Source organism: Lissotriton vulgaris, chromosome 9, assembly GCF_964263255.1.
Source record: "Lissotriton vulgaris chromosome 9, aLisVul1.2, whole genome shotgun sequence".
Lineage (NCBI taxonomy): Eukaryota > Metazoa > Chordata > Amphibia > Caudata > Salamandridae > Lissotriton > Lissotriton vulgaris.
This window is the reverse complement of record NC_141697.1, coordinates 227814110-227836620: the sequence shown is the minus strand read 5'-3', so window position 1 is coordinate 227836620 and position 22511 is coordinate 227814110. Positions and strand designations below refer to the sequence as shown.

The following is a 22511-nucleotide window of genomic DNA, read 5'->3' as shown; positions in this document are numbered from 1 at the left end:
AAGCAGAGGCTTGGACAATCAAGCTCTATGGGGTAGGGTGTTGGGAGAGGAAAATGGGGTCGCCCGGGGCCGGTCGATGACGTCGGGACACATTCTTATACACAGGAGCCCGTGTTGGGCCTGGACCAGGTTCCCAAAAGATCGTCTGAAAGTGCGTCATTAAAGGGCAGCAACGGCTCCGTAGAGGAAGACGCTGGCCGGAGCACTTCTGTCAGGAGGTTAGTCCTGACGGCAACCATAGGGAGCTCGAGGTGAGCGCCTCGGCTGCTCTACGCAACACACAGAATATGTGCCACCCTCCTACGTAGCCACGGTAAAAGGAGACGGTGAGCGAGGTCCTGGAGTAAAATCCATGTCACCTGCAACCTCCAAATCCTCTTCCCAGTCCGGGTGTAACTTGCACTGGGCTGCTAGAGGTTCCCCAGACCCCTCCCAGTCCTCCCCTTCCTCCCCAACCTGCTGGGAAGGTGGAAAAGAGGGAAGCGGATGGAGAAAGTGATAGAAATTCCCCATTGGCGTCGGTATCGGCGTCTATCAACACTGGTTCGGCGCTGTCTCCACGTCAGGGTGGAAGCCGGAGACGGCGTCGGCCATGGAGCCAGCCGACGCCAGTGCCGAAGATGTCGATGGAGGTCGGACAAGGCCAACCGACATCGGCTGGGATCCATGCATGGATCCATGGGGGTCTTGCGGCGCCGAGACCGGAGTCGTCGACGACGTCGGGCCTAAGCCGGCGACAAAGAAGAGCAAGGACTCCCAGTCGGACCCACGGGGCCCGAAGGCGTTTCAGCAGGGCCAGATGGGCCAAAAAAGCAAGCCATGGCAGACAGGAAGTCCTGTAGCTGGGCTGGAGTCGCTGATGGACCCACGAAGGGCGAGTCGGCCTTCGGCGACTGCGCAGAATCCGCCGGAGCCGCAGGGGTGGGACTACCCGCCGACTCAGCTTGTCACGCAACAGGCTAGGGGAAGGCGAAGATAGTCGACGCTTCTTCGACTTCTTGTGCTTCAACTTACCTGATTCAGAGTGCGAAGACTTTGACGAAAGATGGTAGTTGTGGCGGCTCCGCGACCAGTCTCAGGTCTCCAGCAACTTTCGGGACCACTCCCGCAAAGTTTTCGAAGCCATGGCCCAGCATTCGGGGCACGACTCGTGGTCGCGCCCCAAGCAGTAGAGACACTCACGGTGCAGGTCCGTCATGGACATTGTGCGGGGACAAGCCACACAAGACTTAAAACTGGGAATTCCTATACACCAGAAGTCAAAGACTCAAAAACACAGAGAAAAAAGTCCCAAAAATAACTCAGTCAAAAAGTGACTGGGGGTACCGCTCTCTCCGGATCTGCGCTTGCTGGCGCGGAAAAACAAAGAACTGACATCAGCGCGCGTGGGCGCATCTAAGTAGCTTCAGCGACGTCATCTCGGCGACTACGACGCCAGCGACATACGTGGAGCCGCATGACAACGCCTACAGAGGTGCAGGGGTATTGCTGATGAAAACTTTCTGCATCCAGTCTGACGCCTGGGGGGATTTCTAAGGTAAGGAATCTATCACTAACGTGTTTCTTTCAGATATGCTTGTCACAGTAAACGATGATGAAGATTAAAGCAGTGATCAGGGAAATCTCTCTACTGTGACAACAGACACTGTTGATTATCTTGCGCCGCAAATGGCAAGTACTAGATACTTTCCCAGATGTACACATAAAATACTCCCTGAGGGTCTTTCAGAGGATATGGTGTAATTTACAGGCAGCTTTAGAAAGGCAACTGTGTAGGAAAGTGCCCCTTTTGGAAATGGTCACCCCCACTTTTTGCCTGGTATTTAATGTGATTTTTGACTGGAAGCGCACTGGGTTCCTGCTAACCAGGTTCCCAGTGCAAGATTTCTTTCCCAAAACTGTGCAATTCTACCACAATTGGCAATACCTTTGGCCCTCCCTGTAAGTCCCTAGTAAGTGGTACCTAGATAGAGGAGGCTAAAGAGCGTCCTTAAGGGCTGCAGCACGAATTATGCCACCCTAAAGAACCACTCACCAAACACATACAGACTGCCACTGCAGGCTGCGATTCTTCGTTCTTCGTTCAGACGAAAGTGAAAACATGACATGGCACATATCTGTTTTTTACCTACTTCGTTTAGTTGTAACCCTCAGTACATTTTTTTATCAGATTTCCCTCAGAGGCAGACCAAGTCAATCCCGGTTCATTAGACCCGTCTTAGATACGTGGTCATTTGGATAATATTGCAGTCAGGTAGACATTCTCATTATCTTATCACTATCACGACACACTCTCGGTGTGGGTGTAGGTTCTATTCACATATTTACACTTATTCAATTTTCCGCACAAAGGGAGGTTGTTGACGATCAATTTCTCTTACAACTTTCACCTCGGTGCACACTTTTATTTATTTTTACCCTTCCTATTTACAACACATTTCGCTCTGGTGCACATGGACTATAGTGTTAATTCTAGATTTTACCTTATGTATATGCAGTTTAATACATTGGGAAATCTCATTATTTTTACAGTGCCCAACACGGAACTGATGTGACGTTTTATGTTTTTCCAAACATCAAGATAGAATTCGTTGTACAGAATTGCACTCCCCTGAAGAAGGGTCGTAGTAGACCCGAAATGCATTGGGAAATGTTATCACACATGTTTATGTTTTGTTACTAAATATCACTGTGCAATTGTATTAATTTGATTTGATTTTGAAGGTTGAGGTCACTTTTCATTACTACATCATTCATGATTTAAATGAATATAGATGTGTATAATTTCACTAAAAAGAGTTAAATGAATATAAAGAGTTTTGAATTTATTCATATGAAACAGTTTTGGGTGATTTCATTGTAAATTGATTGGTTGAAAAATTTGAAACCCTAGGGACTTCTGGTGAGCTCCCGGTCAGACCTAGTGTGCACTAGGCCTCTACAGAGCAGAATTATTGATAGTTGTGGGCACAACTCATTACTGGGAGGCTCCCTATACATAATTCACTTTCATAACATTTGTCTAAACAGGACCATTAAGATGTGCTAGCTAGATATATACATAACATATCTGTTTGTGCCATGCCTGCAGAAACTGCATGCAGTATAGGTAAGTCACACTTACATCAGACCTTAGAGCCCAAAGGCAGAGTGCACTATACTATATGTGAGGGCATAACAGCATGAACAGATGTCCGCCTGTGCTAGTCAGTTCCCTTGCTGCCATTACAAGTTTACAGGGAAGCCATTTTAAGAACATGTGCTGGGCACTGGTGAAAACGAGTTCCCCAGCTGCATGATGGCTGCACTGAAAATAGAGATGTTCCGTATCAAACATCTCGTATTAATAAACCCAAACTTATGCCAGAGTTGGATTTATTAATGTATGAACACAGAGGGCACCCCTAAAAATCTGTTACTGGTGTGCTAACTGACTGGTTTTTAACAGCCTGCCAACAGAGACATGTTTATGACCCACTAGGGTGAAGGCCTTTGCTCTCAGGAGGTAATTAACAAAGCCTGCTCAGACAGAGGGTGTTTACATCCCCTCCCATAGGATGACCTGCAAATTAGCATTCCAAGGCTAGGGAGCTTCAAGGAGCCCACCGCCTTTGGTATGAGAATCTGGCTTCCCTCACAGGAGAGGAAGTCAATCCCCTTTGTCCAAAGCCCTTTGGCACCTGGACAGGGGTAGAAATTTGATAGTCTGATAGGCGTGTCCACCCTCAGGCTAGTACCACTCCTAAAGTGGGCTCCTTAAAGTGGAAGTGACTTTGCAAAGTTAGCCATCTTGGTGATGGCAAACTTAGGAACTCTGGGACAGTGTTATGTCCACTTCCCACAGGAAGTGGCCATACAGGGGGCAATAGTGACCCCAGAGGTAGGTAGCCTATTGGCTACTACCCTACACTCCCCTAACACCCCTAAATTCAGTATGTAGGGGAGCCCATGGCACCAGAAAAGCAGATCATGCTGACCTACAAAGAAGGAAGTCACTGAAAAGCTGGAAAGAAAAGACAGAAGAGCAACTGACTTGCCGCCAGCCCTGCCGGCCTTCTGCTGTTCCCCATCGAATTGCACAAAGTTGTGCATGCTGTCGTTCTTCCAAAGCCTGGGAGTACTGCCTGTCTTGACTGAAGACCCAGGGACTCCCTTGGAGCAGCACAGCTGCTCTGCTGCATCCTACGGGCACCCAAAGAAGAACTGCGAGGACTCCAAAACTGCCAAAACCAGACGGTGCCAGGGCTAACAGTGTCAGCAAGGACCCCAAGCCCTCAAGAGACAGAGTCCACTTTGGTTTCACCCCTTGTGAACTCTCAGACCGTGCCTACAACCTTTGTGTGTAGGCCCACTCCACCACGAGTACTCCCAGAAGAAGAAACCAAACACCTCAAAGACCCTCTGCACCACGTCTGCTAGCATTGCAAGAATTAAACCCTCTGGTTTGTTCAGCCTGACTGGCCTCCCAGTCTAAACCTACAGCCTCTTTTCACACTGACTGATCCCCATTGACTAACATTGGCCACCGGACGCTGTATTGCACCACTGCACCAGGCTGCCCGAGGTGACCTGCTGGTGCAGCCTTGCCCCTTGCGCCATACTCACCTTATGTCCAGGAGATTAGTCTCGCGAGTTGCTGTACTCTACTTGAGTGCCATACTCGTTTTTCCTCACATAGGATAACATTTCAGCTTTTGAAAAATGCAATGTCTCTTGCAAAACGTCCTCACCTGATTTTATGGAGTCTGGTGCCTAAATATATATAAATATACATATTATTTTTATTAATTGGTGTGGATCTTCTTCATGAGTTGTGTGCATAATTTATTGACTATTGTGTGTATTTGCAGATGTCTAACACTCCTCTCTGAAAAGCCTGAGGCTGCTTGACCACACTACCCCCTAGAAGAGCACCTTAGGATTGCTAGAGCAAACCCCTGTCCACTTATAAGGAAATGCCTTAATTCTTTGCACAATATATTCCTTTTTTGATATACTATATAAAGAGCCAGTTTCCTATACACTGAGGCGCTAGAACTATCTTTGCCCCCAAAGGAAAACAAACCAAGTATCCTGACAGAAATTTTGCAACTGGCATTCAGCCTCTGAGCCTCTGCTGCTGATCAGCAAGGTATCACTAAAGCTTGTTTTAACAGAGTGGGGCAAGCCTACTACATCTCCAGTGGTGAACCTTCAAGTCACCAGCAATCATAGCTTAGCAGCTGGTGGCATTAATATGACTAACTGCCCATCTTTCCTTGGAGAGTCTGGTGGTGCAGGCAACATCCTCCTTTACATTGATCCCTGGTGCTTTCCTTACAGCACCTCTAAACCGGAATTATTGAGGGAACAGGGAAAAAGGTTTCCAGAAAAAGCCCTAAGGAGGAAATATTTGCAACAAAAAAACCTCCTGGAGACTACAGCCAAAAATAAGTATTCTAAAACTGAAGGAGAGGACTTGAGGGGAGAAAGAAGCTTGAAGAAAGTGGATACTGGAGCAAAATATGGCAGAATAGAAATTTTAAGAGTGGGAGAGAAAAACCCAGGGATAAAACTAGGACCAGTGGGTGAAAAACCTGATGAAAAAGTATTTCCAAATGCATTGCAGCACGAAGAAGTGTTCAACAGCCCCTCTTTTTACAGGAACAATTCAGAAGTATTGAAATTCATCATGTTTCAACATCCTACGCATGCTCCGAAAAATCTTCCGATGGATCCCCATCGAAACCAGGAAGACGGTCACCCTGGCACTCGTCACCAGCTGATTGGACCACGGAAACACCCTCTACACCGGAACCACAGCCAAACTACAGAAAAGACTCCAACGCATCCAGAACTCCTCCGCATGACTCATCCTGGACATCCCCCGACACAGCCACATCTCCGGACACCTGAGAGACCTGCACTGGCTCCCCGTCAGCAAGAGAATCACGTTCCGACTCCTCACCCACGCACACAAGGCCCTCCACAACCTGGGCCCCAGGTACCTCAACAACCGCCTGACCTTCTACACTCCCACCCGCCAGCTACGATCGACCAGCCACGCCCTTGCCGCCGTTCCACGCATTCGAAGAGCCACCATGGGAGGAAGATCCTTCTCCTACCTGGCAGCCAAGACTTGGAACTCCCTCCCCATTGACCTACGTCTGACCCAAGACCACCTCTCCTTCAGGAAGCAACTCAAGACCTGGCTGTTCGAGCAGTAGCGGACCCTCCCCCCCCCCCACCCCCCCCCCCCACCAAGCGCCTTGAGACCCTCAAGGTGAGTAGCGCGCTATACAAATATCTTGATTGATTGATTGAAATTCTCCACCCAGAGTAGGGCTGCAGGGCATAGAAGACAACAAGAAGGCAGTCATCTTGGACTGGAATTGGCTTTCATTAACTAGCTTCATGGCATTATGGAATTTCAGAACATCGTGTCAAAGAGACAAATTGCAAGTACAGCAAGCATCATGAATACGTAGAGAGTATACAAAGAGCATAGACAGAGTAGCGAGACAAGAGCCGCCAGGTACTGACACTCCCCCACCCACAGTAGCCTGCATGCGATGGCTTTAATGACCACATGCAAGGCTCCCATGAGGGACGGGACGAGTTCCACAAGCGCTCTGTTGCATGCCAGTACCCCAATCCTCTCTGTTGCTCTGGGTGGACCAATGCAGAAGCGTGAACAGTAGCAGTATCTTCTCAGGATCATGCACTGAAAGGGTAACCCTTTCAGTCAATGAGATACTGTAGCTTCCCCTCTACATATTTGGGAGTTACAAACTGGTCAGACTTCAAACTCTGGAACACTGTCAAACTAAACAGATCCTTAAAGAGAATAACACTGAAAGGGATCTGCACAGAAAGATTTTAGTTACAGAGAATCAAAAAACAGAGGGATTTTCCAAGCTGAAGAAAGGTGCTTTCTGAAAGTTACAAGAATCATCGATTGGGTTATGTTTAACAGTCCAAAAAAGCGTGCTTTTAATTTATTGACAAAAAGGTGAGAAGGTAGGAACTGAGAAGATAGAAAAAACGTATCTCCAACATTGTATAGAGGTTAAGGCTCACAAGTGTCAGCGTTCTTTTTCTTCCTAGTGTGGGAAGCTGGCTCTTTATACAGTATACCAAGAAAAGTTATACTATGCAAAGAGTCCATGTTTCCCTTATGACTGGACAGGGGCTTACTCGAGAAATCCCCAATGTGTTCTCTTAGGGGGTAGCGTGGTCGAGCAGCCTCAGGCGTATCAAAGAGAAGTTTTAGACATCTGCAATACACACACAGTCTATTACTGGTACATAAGACTCAATAAGGAGATAGACACAAATTTATAAAAATAGCTAAAAATATTTAGCCCCCAAAATTAAAACGATCAAGTAAGTATGTTTCGAAGTAAAAATACTTTTAGTTTTCAAAACGTGACAGTGGAATTTTCCGAGGTGGTGATGTTATCCTATGGCGGAAAAACAAATATTGCATATAAGTTCTTCAGAGCAACTTACAAGTCTACTCTCCTAGACTTAAGGTGAGTATTGGGGTGGGTCCAAGGCAGCACCAGCAGGTCACCTCGGGCTCCACTGAGGCAGCCGGGTGCAGGGGTGCAATATAGCATCAGGTGCCCAATGGTAGTCAAAGGGGATCGGTCTGGTCGAAAAGACCTGAAATGGGGGACCGGTCTTCTTGAACTAACAGGGGGGCTCAGTTCTTTCAATGGGGACATGAGGACACCTTTGGTCCTTGGACCGTGGGCGGCCAGGTACAGAGGTGGTCACAGGCGTTTGGTTTTCGCAACTGGAGACACTCGCGGTAGAGGGGGCCTGCACAAAGAGGCTGCAGGCGTCGTCAGAAGTCCACAGCTGAGAAACCCAAGGAGGGCTTAAAGTCTTGAGGGTCTGTGGGCCACGCTGGCACTGTTGGGCACCAATTCAACTCAGGCCAGCGGTCACAGGTGCAGTGGCTCTTTCTGGTGTCAGGTTTTTGGCAGTCCAGAGTCCTTGCAGGTCTTCTGGGGTGCATGAAGGATGCTGGAGAGCAGCTCCGCTACTCCACAGGAGTTCCTGGGTCTCTAGTTGAAGACTAGAAGTCCTCCCGGCCCTCTGGAGGCACAGGCAGCTGCAGGAAGACTCTTCTTCTTTTGGGCAACTGTCGAGGACAGCAGACAGGCCGGCAGGATTGGTGCCGAATCAGATGCTGGTCTTATAGTCTTGCTTTTGTAAATCTTCAGCGTCCGTCTTCTTCTGTTAGGTCTGCAGGATCCGATTTCCTGATGCCAGGGGCTGCCCTAAATACTAAGGCATTAGAGGAGTGTAGGGTAGTAGCCAATGAGATACTTATCCCTGGGCTCACTACGCCCCCTATATGACCACTTCCAGCGGAAAGTGGGCATAACCCTGTCACAGAGTTCCTAATTCTGCCATCTCCACGATGGCAGACTCTGACATTTTGTGTTCACATCAGGTAGCCCACCTTAGGCGTGGAACTAGCCTGAAGGGGAACATGCCTCTCTGACTACTAATTTTCCGTCCTGTCCAGAGAGACCAAATGGGCCCTGGTAAGGGGGGGTGACATCCTTTTGAGGGAAGCCAGACTCACATACCAGAGGCGGCGGTTTCTTTGAAGCCCCCTAACTTGGAATGCAAATTTACAGGTAATCCTGCCAGAAGGGGGTGTAAACACAGTCCACTAGAGCAGGCTTTGTTTCTGACCTTGTAAGAGCGTTGGCCCTCACCCCTGGAGGTCAGGACGTCGTCTTTGGTGGCAGGGTGGTCAAGACCGCACAGCCAGCACACTAGCCGTTGGTAAATTTTCAGGGGGTACCCCCAAAGTGTCCTCTGGGTGCATGTATTAATAAATCCATCACTGCAATCAGTGTGAGTTCATTAATACAAGATGTTTGATGCCAAACATCTTTTGTTTCAGTGAAGCCATCATGTAGCGGTGGAACTCATTTTCACCAGAGTCCAGCACATGTTCTTAAAATGGCTTCCTTGGTCACTTTTTCTGGCAATAATTGAAATGTCCAGCACAGGGGAACAGCTGCTCATGCAGATATGTCCACAAATGCAGTATAGTGCACCCTGCCTTAGAGTTGAAGGCGTGCTGTAGGGGTGACATATATACTGTATGCAGTGTCTGTAGGCGTTGCACACAGGGCTGTGTGCCATGTTGTGTTTTCACTTTTGTCTGCAACAAGACAAGCTGCCTGCAATGGCAGTTTGCATGAGTTAGGTGAGGGGTCCCTTAGAGTGGCACAATACATACTGCAGCCCTTAGGGACTATCTTTGGTACAAATGCACTAGGTGCTTGGGGTACCATTTACTAGGGGCGTACAGGGGTGCCAAAGATATTGCCAAATTTAGGGGAAATTGTACCGTTTTGGGAGAGATATGGCACTGGGGACCTAGTTAGCAGGACCCCAGTGCACTCTCAGTCAAAATTGCATTGAATGCCAAGTAAAAAGTGGGGTTAATTATGTCAAAAAGGGGATCTTTCCTACACTTGGTATTTTATGATTTCAGGAAGTTCCGGCCAAAGAGACAAATGGCGCACAGTATATGCTTTCAAGGGACTGCAGCTGCGCTGCAAAGTGCTGACATTCCCCCACCTGAGAAGGTCAGCATGTGATGGAGTTTGATGACTGTGCGAGTCTCCTGAGCAGGGTGAGACAAGCAATGTGGCCGTTGCAGAATTATAGGCACTTGTTGGCAGACGTTTGGATTACTCCATTGTATTACTGTATAACAATTATCAGGAGGTCATGCCGTGACGATGCCCAAATGAGTATACATTTCTTCTTGAAAAAGGTCATTCAGCTCTTCCCACTATCAATAGAAAAAATGTTGTGGGCTAAGAGATGTTGGTTGCTATTTTTTGAAGCGATATGAAGTAGTGTGGCTCACTGGTTAGAGGCGGCAGACCCGAGAGCAGAGGACGGCCCGGGACCAGGGTTCGATTCCCGGCGCGGCAGGTTTCTGGACCAGGGTCAGCGGACTCGATAATTCTCTCGCCTCGGTGCCCACTCTGATCAGCGATCACACTCGGCAACTCTGGGCATTAGCTTGCCTCATCTTCACTAACGGCCCCACCAGACCGCCGGGGATGCCTGGTCTCACCCTGGAGATACCCATTAAGGGACCATCTCTCAGGGAAGCCAGGAAGGGTTTCGCAGCGGTCGAAGCGCCTTGGGACCCTACGGGTATGTAGTGCGCTATATAAATGCCAATACACATACAATACACATACCAGATCTTTTTGCCTAAAAAAATATATATATACTGCCTGGGCTTTCATACGTGTTTGAGATCATGCTGTTTTGAGGTGTCCTAGTCCTCATACCAAAGTGACCTTCTCTCTGAGATCATCTTTGTTTGAATGTTTCAGAGTGATGAGGCGGAGATCAAGCCTTTTTTACACCAAGGCAAGTATAATGTTTGGATCTGCCTGCCTTAACTCAATGGATATCAAGGTCTTAATTGACACCGCTATATTAGAACCTTACACTTGGGATCCCGAAGGTCCAATTGGCCCTAGTCTATTTTGATTTTGATGTGAGCTCTCCACATGGTGTTCTCTCAGGCGAACTGGGAGATGCCATTTGGTCTTGGGAGGGCGTTCGTTACTGTAAGCCATGGACATTAGTATCTTAAATAGCAAGCTGCTCCTTCATGGATTGGAACTGTGGGACATAGAAAGCTTCTTCCTCTGAACTCCTGCCTTCTACATTTGTATAATTGTTTGGGCTTGGCTACTTATTCAATGGTATTTAAAACCCAATCGCTTATCCATTTAATTTGGTGTACAAAGTCTCCGTATTGTGAAGGTATTAAGCTTCAACTCTCCACCAGCCTTCCACTGAGCCTCATTAAGGTCAACTATCATGCACTGGGTACAGAGCTGATGCTTATCAATCCAAGGGAATTCATTTCATAGCCTTTGAACCACCTGGGAATAATATAACAATGTGTATTCTGTATACACCCTGCAACAGTGTTGACCACCAACAACACTTTCTGGATCACAATTTCACAACCCCAGTTTCGCCAAAAATATTTATCAAACTTCCCTTCCCCCCCTCCTTTTTGCGGGCTAAATATCAAAACGAGCAATCAAATTATGGGATCAATATTAATCATACAACATTCCCTTCATCAAGTCAACCAATATGCTTAGGTAGTTTTTAAGGGGAGATAGGTAACATACGTATAAGCTAACTGCAGAGGTGGGAGATGGCAGTACAAGTGGCTAATAATCTTTTCCCATTTCTCTTGCCACTATGCAGATCTTTGTAGTCTACCCTTTCTTCCAATTATACTTCTCAATGTCTTTATAGTATTGCCACAAAAGCACTTTAGATCCTGGACTTTAAAAAACATGTTTGCACCTCTTTGAATGAATGCTGTATTGAAATGCCTTTTTTAACCCTAAATGTTCCCTCATATATAATCATTATATAACCGAGTGTTTTACCCTTGTATGCTCTTGTATTAAAATGCGTCTGCTGACGATAAAGATGATGAACTACTCAAAGTCAAAGGAGGGTCTCCATGTAGACTCTCCGATGCTTAATGTCTACAATGACAACGGAAAAAAAATAAATTACATTTTTCCAATCAGAATACTAGGTAGCAGGATATGTACAGCATATGAAGCTAGGAACAAAATAACTGTTAGACATAATGAACTTGTTTCACCAAATCTACAGATGCCAGCTGCTCCCATCATTGAGTTCACTTAAAATCAGTCCAAACCTTTCCAGCTAACTGTGCTGTGAACTTTGCGAGAAAAAGAAGTTGAACCTGCTGACCCCAACCTCTAGATGGAAGAATGAGCAAAGCATACATCTGTAGTTTAGAGATTACTCCAGAACAGAGCACAGAAAATCAGTGGAGACGCATGGAGTCCTCTCATTCCCTTTATCCAGACCTAAATGATTTTACGAATGACTAGAGTTCAGCTTTATAGACTCGCAATCAAACTCCTTTGAAATGCTCTGCAGACATCATCAGCGTTTAAGAAAACCAAAATTAAATCGCCTTTTAGAATTCTTACAACTCCACCAACCTTCAAGTAAGAACTGAACCAAATAACACTTAGAAATTGTACATGTCCACACAAGTTAAAGAACACCCTTGCGCTTTACCTAAGAAACCCTCCACGAATCATTAGATGCTCCAAACAATGAGAAAGATTACAAATAAGAATAACAGGAAAATATTCTTAATGTTACAGGTAATGAGTACTGGCTTCCTGGGAACTGTCAAACTAGTAAATAAGCTTCATATGGAGTGGAAAAGTAGAGTGCTTCTCTTACCTGGAGAACAGCACAGCTGTGAAGATTTGGAAAGGATAGTGGCCAGTCAATGGACAGCAGTAAATCCTTGTTCCGCAGATATTGAGACGTGGGTTGGTCTTCCTCCTTCTTTTGCTCTGCCCAGGAGCGAAGGTGATGGAGCCTGTAGGAGGCTTTCAGAGACAGGAAAAGAGCTAACCATCTGAAACAGATCATATCAGACTAGCTCATTTATAGGCTCTGAGGCAGCAGAAGATTTTAGATTAGTGCCCAGTTGCTTCAATCATGTTACAAACATTAATTTGTTTTTATATTATTAAAGGTAGTTTTACAGCATAAGAATGGGTCTTCAAATCTGGCCTTTCATTTTTTTGCCACAGATTACCCACTGAACATCAACATAAAATAATATTACTAATCTATTACAACCCATCTTTACAATCACCATGTATTGATACCACCAGGAAAAAACAGATAGCACTAGGTTTGATTTGTCACAATTGCAATAGGAATCAACATTACGAGTTTCATAAGCCAGAGAGATACTGTGGTATTTTATGTTTTAGATCTCCACTAATTTCACCTGGCAACATCCGGGTCAGTAAAAAATGGTGGTTCTTTGGAAAATGTGCACCTAAATTGTAATCCTGACTCAAAGGCAAAGACCCGAGTGCACCAAACTTGCAATTCCTAGAAGTGAAATCATTTAATTGAATGAAAATGCCACCCTATGGCTGGATCTAGAATAATTATTAGAATTGCATGAACAGAGAAGAAAGGAGGGGCAAAGAGTTGAGAAGTGCGAGGAGGAGAGAGATCCTTTGTTAAGACTTCTTGGACAGGCAACGATAATTTCTTCTGCAGAAAATGTGTAAGCTCTGTCAAATTTATTTTAGCCTTTCTGTCAACCCTTTTGTTCCTTAGTCTACCCAAAGTCAGAACACTCTCTTCAACACCTAAACAGGAAGTTCCAACAGAAAAAAAGATGTGCAGTCCATAAATCCATAACAGCAGCAAAACTGCAAAATAAAAAGTTACTCTTTAAATGAAATGCAAGTTAAAATGCACCATGTTGATAAATCTGCGGATGGCACTTCGCTCCTCCTTATGAGTTACTTCCTTTTGTTTTTATTTCCACATGGGAACTTGTCATGTCACTAGAAGGTATCCTCTGCTCAACCTACTGATGAAGAAGTGGTACGTGAAAGAAATACTATGTTTTCAATACAGAGTGATAGACAAAGGGTATGCTAAAAACTGAACGAAACAGTGGTGTACACTAACATGAAGATCAGTAGAGCTGAATGAAGGATGTTTTCGGTACCAGATGGGAAGACCTTGCTACGTCCATAAATACAGTGATACGTGCATTATATGCGCCATTTAAGCTATAATTACCACTCGTTTTGAGTTTTGGGAGTGAAGGGACACAGGAAGTAGATTGGGATTTTGCAGCAAAACTCTCTGTAAGGTGAGAATCCCTGCTTTGACCTGTTGGCTTGCAGAAGGAGCCCCAATGAAAAGAGCGGGGATAATATCTGCTGCTCATCTGATTGAGTGGAATATGGGGAGAAAATATTTTTTCTTTTTAAAAGGAGCGGCTGCTGAAGAAAGACATATCTGTCTACCTGCCCTGTTTGATGCCTTTTCAATAAGATAAGTCGTTTTTAGAGAATTGGTCCAAGCACAGAAAAATATAAAAACAATTGATGAATGGCTGACAAAATGTGAGGGGTTCAGGAAAAGTCATAGCCAGTTAAGGCCCAAGTAAAAGTAAAAAGGACCAAATCAGAAAGGCATCAGGAGGATAAAGTGGATAAACGGTTCATTCATGATAAGGTCATGTTTATCGTAAACAAGGTAAAAGCCCATACTCAATCAGGCAACTGGTCATAAAAAAGAATATGGAGAAGGGGAATTGCATCTGAAGGAGAACCAAGAGTTTGTTTTATCTTTTTTACTCAGACCAAGGATGTCTCAAGTTGAAAAAAAATATTTCCACTTTTGAAAACCAGGTCGAGGATCGTCTATTACTAAGGCACATCAGAGCACCGTAGAACAAGATTTTTTTTTCAGAGAGCAACAATTACATTTCTTGGCTCCCTGAGAGAGTGGAGAGAGAAACACCTTTGAATATCTGCACAAATATAAGGACTAAAATCTTACTAAGACAACCTGGGAGGTTTTAAAACGTTCATTAAGCATACAAATAGATTGCATTCAAGACTAGGTAAGAGCATCTATGGCAGTTTAATGTCAAATTTAGAACGGGGCTAGAGATACAATATACATCAACAAGAGCAACATTTTAGAGCAATGTTCTTCAGTGATATTAATACAGATGTGATGGAAAAAGGAGCCTGTTTTGAAAAATTAAGCTTTGTAGATACAGAGTAATCTTTGTGGTTAAAAAAAGTAACATTTTCTCATATTATGCTCTATCCAGAACGTTTAAGTACATCAGAGCAGAGAAGGAAGGACTTGCTGGAATTGGAACTGCAGAGGGACATAATGAATTCACCAGTCCCAAAGAGTTGTTCTCCTTTTGTTTTTTACCAATTTTTAACCTAACATTGTTTAGCATAATGCTAGGCATATAACCTATGACTATGCCCAAAGGTAATTAAGGTAAAACCCATATATAATGTTACTGTATCTGGAGGCAAATGGTTCAACATTTGCAGAGGGAGAGAGAATATCCTTGGAGGGCCTAGGATTTAACACCATAAAAAAGAGGCCATATAAGAGGATTGTTGCTATTGCCCATCGTGCAGTCTGCTTCCATGTATTCAAAGCCAGCTCTCAGAGCAGAGTGTAGGAGGATGGCTTAGTATATGGTGCACGTGTATGTAAGTGTAGCACCCTGCACTAATCCAGACAACCATTATGGTGATTTAAGAGGTCTTAGACAACCTTAGAAAGCTCTCTAACTGGTAGCTGTGGGGAGCAGCCTTCATGCTTCGTCCACAAGGAGTGTAAAGCAGCCTGTTTTACCAGTACTTAATCTTGGTATGAGTTAAGTGAAAAAGAACCACACAGTGTAGTTTACAAAAATAGGTATTCATTGTTAACACTCACTAAAACATTGCAGAGTCTCCTCCACAAAGATATAAACAGAATACTTTGCCAATAGAATAGGAAAGTAGCACAAACACACAGTGGGCACAAGTGTGAGACTAAACCATATACTAAAATAGTGGAATGCGAACCACAACCTAAGTAGAGAATGGACCTAGAAGATGTAGAAGAGCAGGGGACCCAAGGAACCGCCCAAGATGAGTATCTAGGAACCCCACGGAGGTCAGGTGCAGAGTGGAAAAACAACCATGTGCTCACTGTAAGTCAATAGGTAAGTTGCGGTTGCAGTTTTAAAGAAAAAGACCCTTCCCAGTGGACCCTGAAGAAGCCCAGTGGAAGATGGAAGGTTGGATAGTCACCCCACCCATGGATACCCCATGAACCAGGATACCTACACCAGGGAAGCCGAGTGCAAAGGTGCGAAGTGATATCGGGAACCGCCTTAGACCACAATCGAGGAAGTCAGTGAAGATGCCGCTGGCGAAGGAGGCAAAAGGAACCCAAAGGTGGATTCAAGATGAGAGGTACCTGCAAGCAGAGGGGACAGAATTTATGCCACTCAGGAGTGACTAGGAGGCATTGGAAACGAATGCCCACCAATGTCGGAGATGCAGGAGAGGTGACTGTGCCCTTGAAGTTGCAGCTGTGCGGACCAGGCGATGCTGTGGAAGACCAGGAGCCGTTCACAAGCTGTCCCACGTTGGATGTCAAGAGCCACAGGGTCAGTGTCCAGCAGGGGCACCAACAAGCCTTGGCAGATGCAAGCAACATAGTTGTAGAAAAGGGTGCAGTGTCGGGAGCAGCAAGGTCCAAGTGATTCACCAGGAGCAGGTAAGTCACAGCAGGCCCAGAGCAAGGAGCCATGTATTATGGGTGACTTCTAGGTTTTAAGAGTAGTGACCTCAGATATAAGTAAACTCCTATCAGTTGTAAGTGGTGCTAGCACCAGCATACACAGACTGCAATGGTAGGGCCTGTAGTCACAATTTGAGTGGTCTCTAATAGGTGGCATAATACATGCTTCAGCCCATGGGAGACCCCTGGTGTTCTATGCCCTGGGTACCTTAGTACCATATACTAGGGACTAGCAGGATCCCAGTCAGACTAGTCAGTAAAACATAATGACACCTGCAATAAGTGGGGGTGACCATGAAAGCAGGTCCTACTTTCCTACACAGAGTTCCTACTTCATCTGCAATGCACTTCCTTGTGAAGTATACTTTTCCTCACAATAGATGGGTGGTGTACCTGTGATCCAGACTGGCCCACAGAGTGGTAAAAAGAAGTACAATACCGCTGTTTTTAACACTCTGCAGTATTGATGCTGAAGTATGAGTCCATAAAGATTCAGATAGTGGACCTGGTGATTAGTCAAAGCCCCATCAAAAGTGTGAACCATTCTGTGCACCACACTGGCATGTCTCCACTGCTAGGATCAATAGCCTCCCTGTATGTGCCCAGCAGGCCTCGGAGATCAGCCTCTGCCCACCTACTCAAGGTTCCTAGGATTAGGAGATCGCGCTGGGTTAGTCGTTCCATGTCTTTTCTGGCGTCCCAGCTTTGGAACACCCTCCCCCTCAAACTTGGCCTTTTTAAGCAAGAACTCCGCTTCTGCAATGCTTTAAAGACCTGGCTGTTCAGGGAGTAACCTCATTCCTGGGCTTTTCTATGGTAGCTGTGAAAGTGCTGGAAGGCCCAAAGGTTGACATGTGCTACACAATTACTGCAGAATAGAATAGAATATTCTTTGTGTTATAATTTACGTGTCAAATAGGTTGCCAGACCAACAAATCTTCAACAAAAATATTTCTGCTCTTTTTTATCTATCTAAAGTTACCATGTTTTTATAAATCTGGGATCTTACCTTGCCAGATGGCCCTGAAGCATGAGGTGTGCTATTTCTGCTGGGGAAACATCAATAAACCGCAGAAAAGAGAAGCAGCTTTCTTCTTGAGTATCTAAAGAAAGAAAGTAAAAGTACATTTAAAACCTGGTTTCATAGTTTGCGCAGGTTAACATCCTATATTTGAAAACTGATAAAGCCATCAAATGCCATACCACAAACGACAAATATATAAGGGGTCAGACTGGCATAAAATAGACACTAACATTTCGAGAAACATATGGAAACTTGAGCAGAATTGTATGGGGGAGTTTAAAATACAGGGCCCCAAAAGGCCAACAGTTGTGGGAATGCCATGTTCTTACGGACACCGATTATAATGGGCTACAGAGGTCTAATGACTGAAGGGTAATTAATAGTCAATCTTTCTATCAGAAGGAATGCTCTTTGGAGTCCAATGACTGGAATTTCTACAATAATACTAAGCCATCGAGTGCATTGTGTAGGAAGCTGGTTCTCTACATAACATAGGAAAACCAAAGGGGATGATGGACGGAGTGTTGAACATTGCAAGCACTCACCCCTAGTCAACTGATCTGGGTTTAATCCATCATCATTCTTTAGCTCACTCCACCACCCCAGTTCAGACATGGCCATATGCAAATCAGTCTGACCCTGTGCCTCATGGAAACAGTCCAACCCGAACTGCCGAGCCATGTCTTCCCTGGACCGGAAATAAGCATCCTGGGACCGTTTTCGGGCCAATCAGCCGTCATCAGCCAGGCTAGCTTGAATCCAGTGGCAAAGTGAGCAAGGGACCCACGTCTGGGCATACCCTGCAAACTTAGGGCGAACAAAGCAAAACCAAAGGGGATGATGGACGGAGTGTTGAATATTGCAAACACTCACCCCAGTCAACTGATCTGGGTTTAATCCATCATCATTCTTTAGCTCACTCCGCCACCCCAGTTCAGACATGACCATAAGAAAATCAGTCTGACCCTGTACCTCAGGGGAACAGTCCAGCCCGAACTGCCAAGCCATGTCTTCCCTGGACCGGAAACAGGCATCCTGGGAACGGTTTCTGGCTAATCAGCCGTCATCAGCCAGGCTAGCTTGAATCCAGTGGCAAAGTGAGCAAGGGACACGCGTCTGGGCATACCCTGCCAACTTAGGGTGAACAAAGCAAAACCAAAGGGGATGATGGACGGAGTGTTGAACATTGCAAGCACTCACCCCCAGTCAACTGATCTGGGTTTAATCCATCATCATTCTTTAGCTAACTCTGCCACCCCAGTTCAGACATGGCCATATGCAAATCAGTCTGACCCTGTGCCTCATGGGAACAATCCAGCCCTAACTGCCGAGCCATGTCTTCCCTGGACCGGAAACAAGCATCCTGGGACCGGTTTCTGGCTAATCAGCAGTCATCAGCCAGGCTAATCAGCCGTCATCAGCCAGGCTAGCTCGAATCCAGTGGCAAAGTGAGCAAGGGACCCACATCTGGGCATACCCTGCCAACTTAGGGCGAACAAAGCAAAACCAAAGGGGATAAAGGACGGAGTGTTGAACATTGCAAGCACTCACCCCCAGTCAACTGAACTGGCATATGGCCATTTCTGAACTGGGGTGGCGGAGTTTCCATTTCCTCTAGTGTTGTTGGGTCACCGCGCCAGGCGCGCTAGTGCCTGTTGCGCCACGAGTCACGAGAGAGTGTCCAGTCCAGTCATCTTGTCCCTCACCTCGTGCTTGGCTCGCCGCTGTTTCTACTCACTAAGACAACAACTCACTAAGACAACAACAGTTGAATGATGATGGATTAAACCCAGATCAGTTGACTGGGGGTGAGTGCTTGCAATGTTCAACACTCAGTCCCACATCCCCTTTGGTTTTGCTTTGTTCGATACACATTGAAGTCAATGGGAAACAGTAACTGCAAAGAAAGGCTGCAAGTGGGGACTGGGCGATCAGTTTGGCAGAGCCCAAATGGGGGCTCGGCTCTTGAGGGTCTCAGGACCACAGAGACACTGTAGGTTTCAATTGATTTAGGCTGGTGAGCTCAGGTGCATAGTTGTTTTGTTTGGCGTGTTTGAGGTTCTAACAGTTCTTGGTGCACCTGCAGAAGAGTGAAAAGAAACAAAGCAAGACGACTTTGTGCCTGCAGGCAAGTGGCTCCTTCCCTTCAAGGGTCTGGCTGATTGTCAGTGTGCTGGCAGCCCTCCGAGGCTTTGGGAGGATACACAGCTGCAGGACGAGTCAGGTCTTTGCCATTGTCGTGACAGGAGCAGGCAGGCATGGTTTGGCGCCAAGTCTACAGTTCTTGTGTTCTTCAGCTTTTCTTTGTCCTCCTTATTCTTTAGTCAGTCGAATTTGAGTTCCAGGTGTCAAAGGGCTACCTACATACTAAAATTAGAGCCGTTCAGGGAAGTGAAGGTTAGTAGCTGATGGGGTACTTGAACTTGGGGTCACTACATCCTCTATGTGGCCAATTCTTGTGGGGAGTGGCCATAACCCTGTCCCAGAGTTCCTAATTGCACCAAAAACAAGACAGTAAAATCCTTCTATCATGTAGCACATCAGGTAACCCACCTTAAGGGTCTGACTAGCCTGGAGGTGCCACAGGCCTACTTGCATAGTTAATTTCACGTCTGTCTTGTTGCCAAATGCACCTCGTGGCAGGAGGTGGGCATGTCCCAGGTCGGGGGGAAGCCATGGTTGCACATCAAAGGAGCAGGGATTTGTAGCCCCTGGCCATGATATGTTAAATTACTAGCCATCCTGCTGGAGAAGGTATGAACAACTTCCTTCAGAGCAGGCATGGTTTCTGGGCTCAGTGAGTGTGGGCTCTCACCTTCAGGGGGTCAGAAACTTTCCTGTGGTGGCAGGCTGGTCGATACCAGTCTAGCAGGCTGGTCGATAAAAGGCAGCCAGCACACTAGATAGTGGTATGTTTTTTCACGGGGCACCTCCTCTGGGTGCATGTCATACAAAATCTTGTCCTGGCAACCGTACAGACTTATTCAGACAAGGTGTTGGACACAATAGGTTTCAGTAAAGCCGTCATGTAGCTGGGGAACTCCTAATGACCAGTGCCCACCTGCACTATCTAATAATTGAGCTAGACAGCACAGAGGCATATCTGCTCATGCAGATATGCTCTCACACACACTATAATGCACGCTGCTTAGGGCTACATGTCCTGCTGCAGGGGTGACATATATATCACATGTAGTGGCTTTGGTATGGCACACAGTGATTGTGCCATCTCATGCTTTCACCAATGGTTTGACTCATGATACATATTCTGCAATGGCAGGCTACATGCAATTTACATGGGGGTCCCTTAGGGTGGCAAAATACATGCTGCAGCCCTTCGGGACCCTTTTTAGTACCCATGACCTAGGCAAGGACCTAGTACACATCAGTCGAAAAACACCGGCAGCAATGTCAAAAAGGTGGGGGTGACCATGACAAAAAGGAGCAATTTCCTACACCCCCCACCCCCAAAGGAAAGATAATGAGACTAACATTTCCCAAGAGAGTCTTCATTATTTAAGTGGATAAACCTGGAAAGGTCATCTGCATTGGCATGGCTAGTCCCAGTTCTGTGTTCCACTGCAAAGGTAAAGTCCATACCCCGTAGGAAGATGGACCAATACACCCCCTATATGGCCACTTCATGCGGGGAGTGGGCATAACCCTGTGCCCAAGTTCCTAATTCCACCAAAATCAAGATGGTGAAATCCTTCCTTCGTGAAGCACATCAGGCAGCCCACCTTAGGCATGCGACTAGTCTGGAGGTGCAACAAGCTCACTTGCATAGCTAATTTCCTGCCTGTCCTGGTGCCAAATCGGTCTGAGGACAGGGGGTGGCATCTCCCAGGTCTGGGGGAAGCTGGGTCGCATATCAAAGGTGGCAGGGGCTTTGAAGCACCTGGCCAGGGTATGCTAAATCACTAGTCACCCTGCTGAAGGAGGTGTAAACACCTCCTGCAAGAGCAGACATTGTTTATGAACTCTGAGAGCGCTGGCTCTCACCTGCAGGGGGTCAGAAACTTGTCTCTGGTGGCAGGTTGGCAGATACCAGTCAGCCAGCACACTAAGAGGCTTGTAGGTTTTCAGGGGGCACCTCTAAAGTGCCTCTGGGTGCAAATCTTAATAATCCACTACAGGCATCCATACGGATTTACTAAGACAAGGTGTTTAATACCAAACACCAGAGGTTTCATAAAAGCCATCATGTAGCTGAGGAACTTGTAATGACCAGTGGCCAGTACAAATACTTAAGATGGCTTCCCTTTTCACTTGAACTATCTAGTAATTGAACTAGACAGCACCGGGGCTTATGTGCTCATGCAGATACGTTCTCACATGTAATATAATGCACCCTGCCATAGGGCTATAAGCCCAACTGTATGGGTGATTTACCTATATTGCATGCAGTGTCTGTGAGCCTGGGACACAGGGTGAGTGCCACGTCATGTTTTCCCACTTGTTTGCACCATTTCACCCAGCCAGCAATGGCAGTCTGCATAAGTGTGGTGGTGGGTCTCTTAGGGTGGCATGATACATGCTGCAGCCCTTAGGGACTTTCTTTAGTACCCATGCCCTCGGTACCAGGGGTACCATTTTCTAGGGACTTACAGAGATGTTGAAGGTTCTGCAAATTGGGCTACAATAGAACAGTTACCTCGTTTTAGGGAAAAAGCACTGGCACTGAGGACATGGTTAGAAGGAACCTGGTGTACCTCAGTCAAAATTGCATCATATACCAGACAAAAAGTGGGGTGACCATGCTAAATTGTGGCCCTTTCCTACAAGCACTGGGTGGCGGCCGCCCTTTAGAATTGTCATCCCACCGTTTCCAATCTTTTTCTTTCTTTATCCGGGATCGCCCTTAGGAAGTTGGCATATTCGCTCTCTTTATAGTGGTGGTCACGATGATAGAGTCCGCAACCGCAGGGTCCCTTGAGGAATGTTTATATGTTTTTCTCCACCCTGAGTGACACTGACCTGCAGGTTGCTGGCTCGTCAGAATGCTAGGAAGCATTGGCAGGTATTGGCATCTACTTTGTGAAGACAGGAGTGTCTCAAGTAGAAAGCATGTCTGTGACCTTTTTTTTTCTTCCAACTGGACCATATATCGGTCTGCTGCCCTCTTGACAATCAAATTGTACATGGCTATGTCATCCAGAGGCGAAGGACCCGACTTATGTGGGTCTACACCCTCTACAGGGGAAATGATCCAAAGATCCAGCCATTGTTCTTCGAAGTACTTCAAGCTCTCCGTCTTGGTTAACAGTTCTTGCGA

General features: G+C 46.2%; 1 protein-coding gene across 2 annotated transcripts in view; it reads right to left on the bottom strand.

Annotated features, from left to right (window-relative positions):
- Positions 1–22511, bottom strand: part of INO80 (INO80 complex ATPase subunit) — a 545189-nt gene that overhangs the window by 222741 nt on the left and 299937 nt on the right. For both annotated transcript variants that reach the window (XM_086937360.1, XM_086937361.1), the window contains 2 exons: positions 17222–17315; positions 12301–12481 (listed from right to left, as the gene is read on the bottom strand). In XM_086937360.1, the coding sequence (XP_086793486.1) occupies positions 12301–12481; positions 17222–17315 (275 nt within the window). The remainder of the gene's footprint in view (positions 1–12300; positions 12482–17221; positions 17316–22511) is intronic.